General features: G+C 37.4%; 1 protein-coding gene across 2 annotated transcripts in view; it reads right to left on the bottom strand.

Annotated features, from left to right (window-relative positions):
• SPATA5 (spermatogenesis associated 5) overlaps positions 1 to 17044 on the bottom strand; it is a 334167-nt gene that overhangs the window by 249510 nt on the left and 67613 nt on the right. For both annotated transcript variants that reach the window (XM_029235331.1, XM_029235332.1), the window contains exon 11: positions 4663 to 4872. In XM_029235331.1, coding sequence (XP_029091164.1) covers positions 4663 to 4872 — 210 coding nt within the window. The remainder of the gene's footprint in view (positions 1 to 4662; positions 4873 to 17044) is intronic.

The raw sequence follows: 17044 nt of genomic DNA, 5'->3' as shown, positions 1-17044 counted from the left end.
AGGTTTTCTTAGTTTCTACCTAATGTCCTTTTAGGATCTCATCCAGGAAACCACAACAGTATATTTAGCTGTCCTCTCCTTGGGCTCCTCTTGGCTGTGACAGTTTCTGAGACTTTCCTTATTTTTGATGACCTTGACAGTTTCAGGAGTACTGGTTAGGTACTTTACAGAACGTCCTTCAATTTGGGTTTGCCTGATGTTTTTCTCACGGGTAGACATGGATTATGAGTGTTTGGGAGGAAGACCTTGGGAAGAAAGGGCCATTCTCATCGCATCATGCACGGACGGGTACATACTAACAACATGACCAATTGGTGTTAACCATGATAACCTGGCTGAGGTAGGTTTCTCCACTACCAAGTAACTCTGTCCCTACCTCCTTTCCATAAGGAACCCTCTTGTAAGGAAGTCATAACTATATGCAGCCCACACTTAAGAGTTAAGTAGTTATGCCCTCTAAAACTTCTTCACTTACGATTTAAATATAATCCTCTCAAAAGGCCTATAGAGATGAAAAAACTAAGTCTTAGAGAACGCATTTAAGGTTACAGAGCTAAAAAGTGCTAGTGTTAGAAATCAAACCAAAGCTATCTGAATCCTAGCTTAATGCTCTTTTCAATGTAACACACTCAATCTCAAGGGCACAAATTATATAGTAATAGGTAAATTTCAAGCTTCACATTATTCAACCACTAGTCTTTTTCCCTACACTTCCATTTAGTTCATCAGGTTCCTGTTTCTTTGGCAGAGTTTACCCTTTCTTATTAACTCAATCAACTTCCACTCCAAAGCCATGCTATTTTCCTCAGTTTTCTTTGTCTGAGAGAAACAAAATTATTTTTTAAACTAGGTCCCAGAAACATCTTTCCACATCTCTGAACCTGCCCCATAGAAACTGCCTGAACTACCTTCTCAAGTAAGTTGGTGTAATTAATGAAAAAAAGCACTGGGCACTTAGTTTTATTAAAAAAAAAAAAAAGGAAAATGGAAGACTGTATAATACAGTGGGGTTTAGTGCTTAGACTCTGGAGTCAGAAAGTCCTGAGATCAAATTTCAGTTCCATTACCACCACTTTGACTTGGAAAAGTCACTTCACCTTCTTAAACATCACTATCCTTATTTGTAATCCTAGAAACTAACCTTAAAGCATTCAGTATGTAAAAGAGGTATCTGTGCAGTTTTCCAGGCAATATCTGCAAAATAAAAGCTCTGTGATTTATAGACTAGCCTAATTTTTTTTTTTTAAGTTTGAAGATGAACTTGGAACCTACAAAGTTCAAATTATCTTGTACTTTTGGTAACAGAATAGTAGGGAATCTAGTTAAACGAACAATAGTAATTACTTTGAATTGTGCACTGCTTTCAGTAAAATACAGGTTTTTCCTGAAAATGGGATGTATTTTGCACAATTCCTCTCTGGGACAAGTGTCAGAAAAAGTTTCCCCCAAAAGTTAAGGATATACTAAGTTCATTACATCCTTGTACTCACCAATACAGCTAATAAAGGACTTGCTGAAAATCCCTGTCAGAGGCCTAATCACCCTTCTTCCAGAATCAGTAACAGTTCTTCATAAAGTAAAGCAGCCCAGCCATTCAAGGGTAATTAATCTATTGTAGCACTCCAGACAAAAAGCAAGCGAGAAGCAGAGAGGAAATTTCAACTGGAAAATATTTTGACGTAATTGACCCAGATGGCAAACTAAACTTAACCGTATGTCAAGTGCTACAGTCTGCACAAAAACACACACAGATGCCAAAGGCTATTAAGAGCCCACACAAGCCAAGGTGAAGTCTTAACTCTGAGTAGAATATAAATCTTGTAATCACTGTTTAGAAAAGATGCACAGGGGAAGATAAAGGGTTCTTTCATAAACTCAGAGAAAGAAATGTTTAAACTTTAAAATTCTTTATCTTTGGAATTAAAGGTAATCACCATTGCAAAAAGTGTTAGGGAGTTTATTCTTTCAATACATCCAGAACACTTGTGTTTCTCAAAACCAGAGTCTACCTATTTTTTTCGGATCACTTTCAAAATGTTTGAGATTTGTTATCTCAAAAAGTTCAAATTTAATTATAACACTTAAATCCCATAGAAAACAATTATCTATGTTGGAAACAAAAGATAACTTTTTCTTTGTAGGAAAATAAAACTTGAAAGAATACAATATGAATTCCTAACTTCTTTGACTTGATATCCTCATACATAAATGGTATGATATAGCTATTTTAACTCTTCTCATAAGCATTAATCAGACCAAGATGAAAGGACCAATGAAAATGCATAAAAAAGCAAATATTTTTTGTGTTCCCAACTTTTTCTTTTGTAATTTATAAACACATAGGAAAAGTTGAAAGAATAGTAAATGAACACCCATTGTTCACTTAATATATCCTCCACCCAGATTCAAAAATTGAATAATACTGTCAAAGTACACTAAATTGTATAATGAATAAAAGTCCACATTAAATAAAAATTAGTAAATAGGATATGTAATAATCCCTAAGCAAGTACAAACTCAATTTATTAAGAAAATTTCTTAACATCACTTATCTTTTGTGTGTGACCTAAAAGAATTAAATAGTTAATGAAAGGTGCATATAAATTAACACATAGTTGGTTATTTTACATGAAAAAAGAGTCTTCCTCATTTTCTCATCATGAAAAAAGACAAAAGTGAAACTGTAAAGTTATGAAAGGTTTAATATGCAAAAGCAGTAATAAATATATTTCTAAGTAATCCTAGGATAGGCCAGAAAGCAGTCCTGGTAAGCACCTGGATCACAAAAGAGTGAGATACTAATTTGTAAGGAAATATATGTGCTCGTTCTTCCTTGACATTCAAGTGTAAATAACTGTGAGCTAAATCCTCATTAAATAAGTTTTAGATTTCCAGTAGACAGGAAAAATTCAATTATGAATATACACTGTGGAAGGCAGGCACAGAAAAATGGAGATGACAGAAAAAAAAGAGTAGGAAATGGCAGTAAAATGACCATTTCCACTACCACAAGACAAGAGGACAAGGACCAAAGAGAAATCAAGATGTCTCTGGAAATTTCAAAATCACTCATTACTCCAACATTTAAAACTGCAACCTTTAAAACTATGGTAATGATTCAGCGTAACTAATCACAGTGACAATGGTCCCCTCCCCAAATCCCTATCCAATGTCTTCTACAAGATAATAAAAAACAGGCAAACACTAGTGATTGTGAAGATACTGATTCTTAAAAAGCAAATAGCCTAAATACATCTAAATATCATTCCACAAAAAATTTAAGTATAGCTAATCCTTGAAAAATGCGGGGGTGAGGAGCTCTGACCCTCCATGCAGTCAAAGATCTAAGTATAACTTAGTGTAACTTATAGTTGGCCCTCCATTTACACAGTTTCCCCATATCCGCAGATTCAATCCACCTCGGATAATGTAATACTATAGTTTTACTATAGAAAAAAAATCCACATATAAGTGGAACCACACAGTTCAAACCCACGTTGTTCAAGGGTCAACAGTAAAGTAAAAGACTGACACTCTGAAATAGGTTTTATACATTCAACCTGCCAATGATTTCAATGTTTTAAGATTAAAAGAACATACTTTATTACAAAAAAAATTCCCTGACAACATCAAAATAAATTATCATGTACCTTTTCTGAAATGACTTTGATAGTTAACATATTTAAATATGTATTTTTGCGATAAAGTCTACAGAAATGGATTTAAGGTTTTATATATAAATATACATGTATACTAAAATATATATACATATTTAGTAAATGGATATATTATCATGTTACACAGAAGTTAATAACAAAATTAATATCTAGTCCTACAGTAAATGCAAAACTACATATCAGGTAAGATAATCTATCCCAAGTAATAGGGCAGGGCAGTAAACAAATAAAATATGCATGTGTGTGTTTCAGAATATAAATAATGTATATATATCTTCTGACTGGGAAAGTGTTTTTAAAAAATTTATTTTCGGGGACTTCCCAGGTGGTCCAGTGGTTAAGAATCCGCCTTCCAATGCAGGGGACACAGGTTTGATCCCTAGTTGGGGAACTAAGATCCCACATGCCGCAGGGCAACTAAGTCCGTGCTCTCTACAGCCCATGTGCCGCAACTAGAGAGCCCGCATGCCACAACTACTGAGCCCATGCGCTCTGGAGCCCGTGTGCCACAACTAGAGAAGTCCACGTGCTGCAACAAAGAGCCCGTGTGCTGCAACTGAGACCTGATGCAGCCAAATAAATAATGAATATTAAAAATAAAATGATTTGTACCATATAAGGTATTTGATTTCTTTTAAAATATTATGTTTGTAAATATTAAATTTATTAAATTCAATCAAATTTATAATTAAGTCTTGGTTAAACAAAAGTGATTAGTACAATTTTAAAATGTAGAAACTAAAGAAAACTGGTCTCTATTACACATGTGTGTAAGAAATATTGAGAATCAAGAAACTAAACCATGATTTGCTGATTATAGGCACTAATTTATCTCCCATCTCCCTATATTATATTGCCATCAATCTCAAATAAAAATCAACTACTCCTTAAGATGGCCTTTTATGCTCTCCTAAGGGTAGGAATCAGAGGATTGGACGGGGGTGCCTAGAAGACAGAGTAGCAGTTAAAAAATTTAACACCCTACCTTTACAGCTAGGAAATTCAGCCCACTCTCATTGGCCAAAGCCTTTGCAATCATTGTTTTAGAGCATCCAGGAGGCCCATACAAAAGAACTCCTTTAGGTGGCTGAATACCCATTTGGGTGAAAGACTCTGGATGTTTCAAGGGCCATTCCACAGCCTGTTTCAGCTTCAGTTTGATATTTCCCAGTCCTCCTATATCTGACCAGGATACCTGCAAAACAAACAAGCAAATAATAAAAATTTTAAAATATATATATGCAAGAAGGGAAACAGAACTATTTAAGAATCAATAATTTCCTAAATATAATTTCAACAGCATCAAGAAGTAAATTAGGAGTTTATAAAATGTGAGCTGCGTATTATAGAAATACTAAAGAAAAACAAAATGTTTGTTTGCCAAGACTTGTATAAGTAACTGGTTCAACGATTGAACATTCTGATAAGTCTATATTCTATTCTACGTGGCTGTAAAAACTAGCTTCCATCTGTTTGAAAATGCTTTGAATCAGTGATCCAAGGTCTCATCTATATATCTAAGTTCTTGTATTTCTTTTTTAGCAAAATTACTTTTAAATATACTTCTGTAGGTCCTTATGGAACATGTAATCTTTTCTGCCTTTGGTATATTAATAAAGAACCCTCAAAATTTTGTTCCCCCCAAAAGGCCCCCCAAACAAGATAGCTCTTTAGATATTTACTTAATAAATATTCATTGAGAAATACGTACCATATAGTGTACACAGGAAATAGATAAGACATAAATCCAGACTTTAAAGAACTTAACAACTACCAGTAACATGCACATAAATAACTATAGTACAATGGAAAGCATACTAACCACAATAACAAAGAAAGAGAAAAAGACTTTGGGACATCCCAGGAAGAAAAGATTATTCCCAGCTGGAAGGCAAATCTGAAAGCCAACTCTTGAAGCATGGATGAGATCCAGAAATGTGAAAATAGGGACAATGTCAGATAGAGGCCAGTGAGAGGCCCATAAAAAGGGGGTTCCCTTTTCTCCACACCCTCTCCAGCATTTTTTTTTTTCTTTTGCGGTACGCGGGCCTCTCACTGTTGTGGCCTCTCCCGTTGCAGAGCACAGGCTCCGGATGCACAAGCTCAGCGGCCATGGCTCACGGGCCCAGCCGCTCCGCGGCATGTGGGATCTTCCAGGACCAGGGTGCGAACCTGTGTCCCCTGCATCGGCAGGCAGACTCTCAACCACTGTGCCACCAGGGAAGCCCTGTCTGTAGATTTTTTAATGATGGCCATTCTGACTGATGTGAGGTGATATCTCATTGTAGTTTTGATTTGCATTTCTCTAATGATTAGTGATGCTGAGCATCCTTTCATGTGTTTGTTGGCAATCTGTATATCTTCTTTGGAGAAATGTCTATTTAGGTCTTCTGCCCATTTTTGGATACCTAGGAATAAACCTACCTAAGGAGACAAAAGACCTGTATGCAGAAAACTATAAGACACTGATGAAAGAAATTAAAGATAATACAAACAGATGGAGAGATAAATCATGTTCTTGTATTGGAAGAATCAACATTGTGAAAATGACTATACTACCCAAAGCAATCTACAGATTGAATGCAATCCCTATCAAACTACCAATGGCATTTTTCACAGAACTAAAACAAAAAATTTCACAATTTGTATGGAAACAACAAACACCCCGAATAGCCAAAGGAATCTAGAGAAAGAAAAACAGAGCTGGAGGAATCAAGCTCCCAGACTTGAGACTATACTACAAAGCTACAGTAATCAAGATAGTATGGTACTGGCACAAAAACAGAAATACAGATCAATATAACAGGACAGAAAGCCCAGAGATAAACCCATGCACATATGGTCACCTTATTTTTGATAAAGGAGGCAAGAATATACAATGGAGAAAAGACAGCCTCTTCGATAAGTGGTGCTGGGAAAACTGGAGAGCTACATGTAAAAGAATGAAATTAGAACACTCCCTAACACCATACACAAAAATAAACTCAAAATGGATTAAAGACCTAAATGTAAGGCCAGACACTATCAATTTTTAAATTTTCTGTTGAACCTTTAAAGTAGGCTGCAGGTATGACACTTCTAAATACTTTAGCATACCTCTCATGAAAATAAACATTCTGGGAAGAAATTTTTAAGGAGGGTAGTCAACAACTATTAAAAATTAATAGATCAGAAAGTAGAAAGAATTAAAAAGAAATGGTCAGTAGATCTGGCAATGAGGTTACTGGATAGTGGTTTAATTCAATCAGTAGAGTTTATTTTTATGCCTTTTAAGAGTGGCATATATACATACCCACAATACACACATACATGCATACACATACAGGCATACACATGCATACATGCATACATAGAGGGACAGTATGTGTGTGTGTGTATATATATATATATATATATAAAATGGATAAAAGCTGTATTTATAACTATCATAGATACACAAGTCAGGGAAGCAACTTATAAGAACTAAAATTACACTATGTTATTGTTATGATGCTGCGTGATACCTATTCAGTTGTTACTATGCAACTATTATACAATGAGAACAGCATGCTCTGTTGGAGAACATGTTCCATGAGAAACAGCTATTCCATACCTTGGAGCATGTTTGAGTTATACCTTGAGTACTATAGCAGAATATTTAGTTAAGCTAATTTAATAAGCACACATACAGATAAAATTTTCAAGATTAGTACATAACTATATCCTTCCTAATTAATAGCATTTAAAACAAAATTCAATGATATGCCTATAAATGGCTATAAATGGATGTTTTTCTCAGATATATATGAAACTAAATAAACCTGGCAATATGATAAAATTTGGTATTTAATACATTTGAGTGTGTTTGGTTTTTAATGAGTCTTTTAAAAAATCTTTAAAAAGAGTCATTTAAAAGAACCTAATATAAGATATTAAACTCACATGGAACACACATGGAAATCACCAAAATAAAAGGAAGTCCATATCATAAAAAATGATCTCTTTAGTTAGGGATCAGGGAATAGTAGCAAACAGTGTCAGCTGGACCAGGAGCTGAAGAAGGTGTGTTCCTCAAGAGAAATTAAGATGCTCTTACCAGAAAACTGAATGTTCACTGGACATGGAACAGGCCAAAACACCAATGCCACTGCATGGACTAGTAGTCTATACTGAGGAGTTGGTCCATTGCCCTGAAGGCTGTAAGAACCAGCAGAAAAGTGAAACAATCCTATCCCCTTCCTATCTCCTGACCTTCGGGGCTCTTGCTTCACCAACTGTCTCTCTATTCCTGCTTTCATTATATTCTTCACTATATTTTTTCCTCAGCCTACAAATATTTCCTTTTTCTCCCCATCCTTCAAAACAACCTTACTTTGATATTATTTCTACCTAATATTATACCTCCTCCTTTCTCATCACTAAACTTTTTGAAAGATAGTTAATACCCCTCTACTTCTACTGCACTTATATATTCCACTTTATATTTCAGTTAAGTATTTATCCCCCCAAGCAGTGATAGGAAAGGAGAGTAAAAGATAAAAAGTTTAAGACTAAGGGCATTATGTCAGAACATCTCTAGACTCTCAGGAAAATTTGAGGCAAAGTCATCTGCAGAAACATCTATCAATCTATTAAATACTGACTAAATGCCTATTTCATACTATGCTGGTTCCTGGGAAAAAAATAGTTCCTCCCCATACTGAGTTTTTGACCTGATGGAATATTTCCTTAAAAAGGCATACTTTCATAATTATGCAATTACTATAAAGCCTGGTATATGCTAAAAGGGTAGTCACAGAGTTTAAATGGACGGTCTGGAAAAGCTTTTCAGAAGTGACATATGAGGTGGGATCTAATAAACACAGAAATTAGTCAGCTGAAAGTAACAGCAAATGCCGTGGAGAAGACAAAGGTAAAAAAAAAAGCATTATACATTAGGAGAACTAAATAAAAGTAATTCAGGAACAGGGGTGCTGAGGGCAAAGCGGAGAGATTCCCGCATAGAGGATCGGTGCCGACCGGCACTCACCAGCCCGAGAGGCTTGTCTTGCTCACCCGCCACGGCGGGCGGGGCTGGGAGCTGAGGCTCGGGCTTCTGTGGGAGCGCAGGGAGAGGACTGGGATTGGCGGCTCAAACACAGCCTGAAGGGGTTAGTGCGCCACGGCTAGCCGGGAGGGAGTCCGGGGAAAAGTCTGGACCTGCCGAAGAGGCAAGAGACTTTTTCTTCCCTCTTTGTTTCCTGGTGCGCGAGGAGAGGGGTTTAAGAGCGCTGCTTAAAGGAGCTCCAGAGATGGGCGCGAGCCGCGGCTAAAAGCGCGGACCCCAGAGACGGGCGGGAGACGTTAAGGCTGCTGCTGCCGCCACCAAGGGGTCTGTGTGCCAGCACAGGCCACTATCCACAGCCCTCTTCCGCGGAGCCTGGGCCGCCCGCCACTGCCAGCTTCCCGGGATCCAGGGACAACTTCCCAGTGAAAACGCACGGCGCGCCTCAGGCTGGTGCAACGTCACGCCGGCCTCTGCCGCCGCAGGCCCGCCCCGCACGCAGTGCCCCTCCCTCCCCCCCCAGCCTGAGTGCGCCAGAGCCCCCGAATCAGCGGCTCCTTTAACCCCGTCCTGTCTGAGCGAAGAACATACGCCCTCAGGTGACCTACACGCAGAGGCAGGGCCAAATCCAAAGCTGAGCCCCTGGAGCTGTGAGAACAAAGAAGAGAAAGGGAAATCTCTCCCAGCAGCCTCAGAAGCAGCGGATTAAAGCTCCACAGTCAACTTGATGTACGCTGCATCCGTGGAATACATGAATAGACAACGAGTCATCCCATATTGAGAACGTGGGCTTCGAGGGCAAGAGCTATGATTCTTTCCCCTTTTCCTCGTTTTGTGAATGTGTATGTGTATGCTTCTGTGTGAGATCTTGTCTGTATAGCTTTGCTTCCACCATTTGTCCTAGGGTTCTATCCGTCCTTTTTTTTTTAAAATTTTTTTCTGAATAATTAATTTTAATTTTAATAACTCAAACATACCTTTCCTTCCTTCCTTCCTTCCTTCCTTCCTTCCTTCCTTCCTTCCCTCCTTCCTTCCTTCCTCCCTCCCTCCCTCCCTTCCTCCCTTCCTTCCCTCCCTCTCTCCTTTAGACAAGGAATCATCCCAAATTGAGGAGGTGGACTTTGAGAGTAAGATTTATGATTTTTTCCCCTTTACCTCTTTTTGAGAGGGTGTATGCTTCTGTGTACGATTTTGTCTGTATAGCTATGCTTCCACCATTTGTCCTAAGGCTCTATCCGTCCCTTTTTTTTCTAAATAATTATTTTTTAATTCAATAACTTTATTATACTTTATTTTATTTTACTGTATCTTCTTTCCTTCTTTTTTCCTTCCTTTCCTCCTTCTTTCCTTCCTTCCTACCTCCCTCCCTTTCTTTCCTTCTTTTCTTCTTTCTTTCTTCCTTCCTTCCTTCCCTCCTTTCTTTCTTTCTTTCTTTCTTCCTACTTCTACTAATTCTCTCTACTTTCTCTCCCTTTTATTCTGAGCCATGTGGATGAAAGGCTCTTGCTGCTCCAGCCAGGAGTCAGGGCTCTGCCTCTGAGGTGGGAGAGCCAACTTCAGGACACTGGTCCACAAGAGAGCTCCCAGCTCCATATGATATCAAACGGCGAAAATCTCCCAGAGACCTCCATCTTAACACCAGCACCCAGCTTCACTCAACGACCAGCAAGCTACAGTGCTGGACAACCTATGCCAAACAGCTAGCAAAACAGGAACACAACCCCACCCATTAGCAGAGAGGCTGCCTAAAATCATACTAAGTCCACAGATACCCCAAAACACACCACCAGACGTGGACCTGCCCACTAGAGACAAGATCTAGCCCCCTCCACCAGGAAGCCTACACAACCCGCTGAACCAACCTTAGCTACTGGAGACGGACATCAAAAATAACGGGAACTACGAACCTGCAGCCTGCAAAAAGGAGACCCCAAACACAGTAAGATAACCAAAATGAGAAGACAGAAAAACACACAGCAGATGAAGGAGCAAGATAAAAATGCACCAGGCCTAACAAATGAAGAGGAAATAGGCAGTCTACCTGAAAAACAATTCAGAATAATGATAGTAAAGATGATCCAAAATCTTGGAAATAGAATGGACAAAATGCAAGAAACATTTAACAAGAACCCAGAAGAAACAAAGATGAAACAAGCAACGACAAACAACACAATAAATGAAATTAAAAGTACTCTAGATGGGATCAATAGCAGAATAACTGAGGCAGAAGAATGGATAAGTGACCTGGAAGATAAAATAGTGGAAATAACTACTGCAGAGCAGAATAAAGAAAAAAGAATGAAAAGAACTGAGGACAGTGTCAGAGACCTCTGGGACAACATTAAACGCACCAACATTCGAATTATAGGGGTTCGAGAAGAAGAAGAGAAAAAGAAAGGGACTGAGAAAATATTTGAAGAGATTATAGTTGAAAACTTCCCTAATATGGGAAAGGAAATAGTTAATCAAGTCCAGGAAGCACAGAGAGTCCCATACAGGATAAATCCAAGGAGAAATACACCAAGACACATATTAATCAAACTGTCAAAAATTAAATACAAAGAAAGCGTATTAAAAGCAGCAAGGGAAAAACAACAAATAACACACAAGGGAATTCCCATAAGGTTAACAGCTGATCTCTCAGCAGAAACTCTGCAAGCCAGAACGGGCTGGCAGGACATACTGAAAGTGATGAAGGAGAAAAACCTGCAACCAAGATTACTCTACCCAGCAAGGGTCTCATTCAGATTTGATGGAGAAATTAAAACCTTTACAGACAAGCAAAACCTGAGAGAGTTCAGCACCACCAAACAGGCTTTACAACAAATGCTAAAGGAACTTCTCTAGACAAGAAACACAAGGGAAGGAAAAGACCTATAATAACGAACCCAAAACAATTTAGAAAATGGGAATAGGAACATACATATCAATAATTACCTTAAATGTAAATGGACTAAATGCTCCCACCAAAAGACACAGATTGGCTGAATGGATACAAAAACAAGACCCATATATATACTGCCTACAAGAGACCCACTTCAGACCTAGAGACACATACAGACTGAAAGTAAGGGGATGGAAAAAGATATTCCATGCAAATGGAAACCAAAAGAAAGCTGGAGTAGCAATTCTCATATCACACAAAATAGACTTTAAAATAAAGACTATTAGAAGAGACAAAGAAGGACACTACATAATGATCAAGGGATCGATCCAAGAAGAAGATATAACAACTGTAAATATTTATGCACCCAACATAGGAGCACCTCAATACATAAGGCAAAAACTAACAGCCATAAAAGGGGAAATCGACAGTAACACATTCATAGTAGGGGACTTCAACACCCCACTTTCACCAATGGACAGATCATCCAAAATGAAAATAAATAAGGAAACACAAACTTTAAATGATACATTAAACAAGATGGACTTAATTGATATTTATAGGACACTCCATCCAAAAACAACAGAATACACATTTTTCTCAAGTGCTCATGGAACATTCTCCAGGATAGATCATATCTTGGATCACAAATCAAGCCTTGGTAAATATAAGAAAATTGAAATTGTATCAGGTATCTTTTCCGACCACAACACCATGAGACTAGATATCAATTACAGTAAAAGATCTGTAAAAAATACAAACACATGGAGGCTAAACAATACACTACTTAATAACAAAGTGATCACTGAAGAAATCAAAGAGGAAATTAAAAAATACCTAGAAACAAATGACAATGGAGACACAACGACCCAAAACCTATGGGATGCAGCAAAAGCAGTTCTAAGAGGGAAGTTTATAGCAATACAAGCCCACCTTAAGAAGTAGGAAACATCTCGAATAAACAACCTAACTTTGCACCTCAAGCAATTACAGAAAGAAGAACAAAAAAACCCCGAAGTTAGCAGAAGGAAAGAAATCATAAAAATCAGATCAGAAATAAATGAAAAAGAAATGAAGGAAACAATAGCAAAGATCAATAAAACTAAAAGCTGGTTCTTTAAGAAGATAAACAAAATAGATAAACCATTAGCCAGACTCATCAAGAAAAAAAGGGAGAAGACTCAAATCAATAGAATTAGAAATGAAAAAGGAGAAGTAACAACTGACACTGCAGAAATACAAAAGATCATGAGAGATTACTACAAGCAACTCTATGCCAATAAAATGGACAATCTGGAAGAAATGGACAAATTCTTAGACATGCATAAACTGCCAAGACTGAATCAGGAAGAAATAGAAGATATGAACAGACCAATCACAAACATTGAAATTGAAACTGTGATTAAAAATCTTCCAACAAACAAAAGCCCAGGACCAGATGGCTTCACAGGCGAATTTTATCAAACATTTAGAGAAGAGCTAACACCTATCCTTCTCAAACTCTTCCAAAATATAGCAGAGGGAGGAACACTCCCAAATTCCTTCTACGAGGCCACCATCACCTTGATACCAAAACCAGACAAGGATGTCACAAAGAAAGAAAACTACAGGCCAATATCACTGATGAACATAATAGATGCAAAAATCCTCAACAAAATACTAGCAAACAGAATCCAACAGCACATTAAAAGGATCATACACCATAATCAAGTGGGGTTTATTCCAGGAATGCAAGGATTCTCCAATATACGCAAATCTATCAGTGTGATAAACCATATTAACAAATTGAAGGAGAAAAACCATATGATCATCTCAATAGATGCAGAAAAAGCTTTTGACAAAATTCAACACCCATTTATGATAAAAACCCTGCAGAAAGTAGGCATAGAGGGAACTTTCCTCAACATAATAAAGGCCATATATGACAAACCCACAGCCAACATCATCCTCAATGGTGAAAAACTGAAAGCATTTCCACTAAGATCAGGAACAAGACAAGGTTGCCGACTCTCACCACTATTATTCAACATAGTTTTGGAAGTTTTAGCCACAGCAATCAGAGAAGAAAAGGAAATAAAAGGAATCCAAATCAGAAAACAAGTAAAGCTGTCACTGTTTGCATATGACATGATACTATACATAGAGAATCCTAAAGATGCTACCAGAAAACTACTAGAGCTAATCAGTGCATTTGGTAAAGTAGCAGGATAGAAAATTAATGCACAGAAATCTCTGGCATTCCTATATACTAATGATGAAAAATCTGAAAGTGAAATCAAGAAAACATTCCCATTTACCATTGCAACAAAAAAAATAAAATATCTAGGAATAAACCTACCTAAGGAGACAAAAGACCTGTATGCAGAAAATTATAAGACACTGATGAAAGAAATTAAAGATGATACAAATAGATGGAGAGATATACCATGCTCTTGGATTGGAAGAATCAACATTGTGAAAATGACTCTACTACCCAAAGCAATCTATAGAGTCAATGCAATCCCTATCAAACTACCACTGGCATTTTTCACAGAACTAGAACAAAAAATTTCACAATTTGTATGGAAACACAAAAGACCCCGAATAGCCAAAGCAATCTTGAGAACGAAAAACAGAGCTGGAGGAATCAGGTTCCCAGACTTCAGACTATACTACAAAGCTACAGTAATCAAGACAGTATGGTACTGGCACAAAATCAGAAAGATACATCAATGGAACAGGATAGAAAGCCCAGAGATAAACCCACGCACATATGGACACCTTATCTTTGATAAAGGTGGCAGGAATGTACAGTGGAGAAATGACAACCTCTTCAATAAGTGGTGCTGGGAAAACTGGACAGGTACATGTAAAAGTATGAGATTAGATCACTCCCTAACACTATACACAAACAGAAGCTCAAAAGGTATTAAAGACCTAAATGTAAGGCCAGAAACTATCAAACTCTTAGAGGAAAACATAGGCAGAACACTCTATGACATAAATCACAGCAAGATCCTTTTTGACCCACCTCCTAGAGAAATGGAAATAAAAACAAAAATAAACAAATGGGACCTAATGAAACTTCAAAGCTTTTGCACAGCAAAGGAAACCGTAAACAAGACCAAAAGACAACCCTCAGAATGGGAGAAAATATTTGCTAATGAATCAACTGACAAAGGATTAGTCTCCAAAATTTACAAGCAGCTCATGCAGCTCAATAACAAAAAAACAAACAACCCAATCCAAAAATGGGCAGAAGACCTAAATAGACATTTCTCCAAAGAAGATATACAGACTGCCAACAAACACACATGAAAGAATGCTCAACATCATTAATCATTAGAAAAATGCAAATCAAAACTACAATGAGATATCATCTCACACCAGTCAGAATGGCCATCATCAAAAAATCTAGAAGCAATAAATGCTGGAGAGGGTGTGGAGAAAAGGGAACACTCTTGCACTGCTGGTGGGAATGTGAATTGGTTCAGCCACTATGGAGAACAGTATGGAGGTTCCTTAAAAAACTACAAATAGAACTACCATATGACCCAGCAATCTCACTACTGGGCATATACCCTGAGAAAACCAAAATTCAAAAAGAGTCATGTACCAAAATATTCATTGCAGCTCTATTTACAATAGCCCGGAGATGGAAACAACCTAAGTGCCCATCGTTGGATGAATGGATAAAGAAGATGTGGCACATATATACAATGGAATATTACTCAGCCATAAAAAGAAACAAAATTGAGCTATTTGTAATGAGGTGGACAGACCTAGAGTCTGTCATACAGAGTGAAGTAAGTCAGAAAGAGAAAGACAAATACCGTATGCTAACACATATATATGGAATTTAAGAAAAAAAATGTCATGAAGAACCTAGGGGTAAGACAGGAATAAAGACACAGACGTACTGGAGAACGGACTTGAGGATATGAGGAGGGGGAAGGGTGAGCTGTGACAGGGCGAATGGGAGGCATGGACATATATACACTAACAAACGTAAGGTAGATAGCTAGTGGGAAGCAGCCGCATGGCACAGGGATATCGGCTCGGTGCTTTGTGACCGCCTGGAGGGGTGGGATGGGGAGGGTGGGAGGGAGGGAGACGCAAGAGGGAAGAGACGTGGGAACCTGTGTATATGTATAACTGATTCACTTTGTTATAAAGCAGAAACTAACACACCATTGTAAAGCAATTATACCCCAATAAAGATGTTAAAAAAAAAAAAAAAGTAATTCGGTATGGCTAGAATTTAGAGAGCCAGAAGAGGAGTAGAAACAAAAGAGGTTAGCCAGCATATGGAGCTATCAGACCTTGAAGACTCATAAAACATCAAGAAATTTAGACTTTATCCTGAGAGCAATGGAGAGCAATTTAATCAGGGAAATGACATGATCAGACTGCTGGAAGACCACTGTGGTTATAAAGTAGAGTGGGGATTAGAATTGGGAGGGTGAGGAGGAGAGGCTTCTACAGTAATTCCTATAAGAGACTGGTTATCTGCACTACTGTAGTAGCAGTAGGGCTATGGAGAAAACAAAAAAGGATAAAAACTATATTAAACAAGGCTAATCAATGAGTCTTGATAATTAATGAGATTTGGAGAGGAGACGGTAAAAAAAGAAAATGAAATCAAGGGTAACAGTCAAGACTCAGACTTGGGCAATTGTGTAAATGAAAGTTACATTAAAAGAGAAAAAAAACATATTTGAAAATTAAGGAATTAGTCTCCAATTACTGTACCGTGGTTGGAATTTACAAGGGAAAGAAATTCAGTAAACTTTGGGAAATGTGTTCTATGTGCTCAACTTGTCTTAGAGACTGTAAGCACACAAAGGTAAGTGAAATAATATCTCCAAATATTTTTAATCTAGAAAGAGGAATAAGAAAAGTATTTTTAAAAACACAGTCTTTGTCTAAAGACATAAAATATCTGTCTTCACACAAATTAATACAAAAACTACTGAAAAAATATAAAATAGGTTAAGATATTCTTAAATATGTGAGATAGTGAGGACAGAGATTTGGAAAATGTTGCATACATGAAAGACTTACGTCAAGCTGTTAGAATATGAAAGTAATAATAGCAATTCCCACCTCACATGTCTGTGAGGATAGCCATTATATAAGTGCAGCCTATAAGAAATTACAAAGGACAATATAAGAATTACCTATTTCCCCAACACCTAAAAGTAACGATTTTTAGTATTTTGGTGTAGTACCTTCTAGTCTTTCAAATGCCTGTGCATGAGTTTTCATTGAGATCATAATATATACACAATTCTATATTCTGCGCTTTAAAAACTTCATACATTTTTTTTGTACGAAATTACTAGTTACTGTATCACTTTGGGCAATTTGCTTCATCTCTCTAAACTTCTTTCTCATCTGTAATAGGGGACAATAAAACCTAAGCTCTCAGGATTATTGTGAGAATCTAACAGTATAGTAAATATTCCATTAACTGCACTT

Source organism: Monodon monoceros, unplaced genomic scaffold (assembly GCF_005190385.1).
Source record: "Monodon monoceros isolate NGI ecotype Baffin Bay Population unplaced genomic scaffold, NGI_Narwhal_1 Super_Scaffold_20, whole genome shotgun sequence".
NCBI classification, from domain to species: Eukaryota; Metazoa; Chordata; class Mammalia; order Artiodactyla; family Monodontidae; genus Monodon; species Monodon monoceros.
The sequence above is the reverse complement of the archived record's forward strand: the minus strand, read 5'-3'. Positions and strand labels throughout refer to the sequence as shown.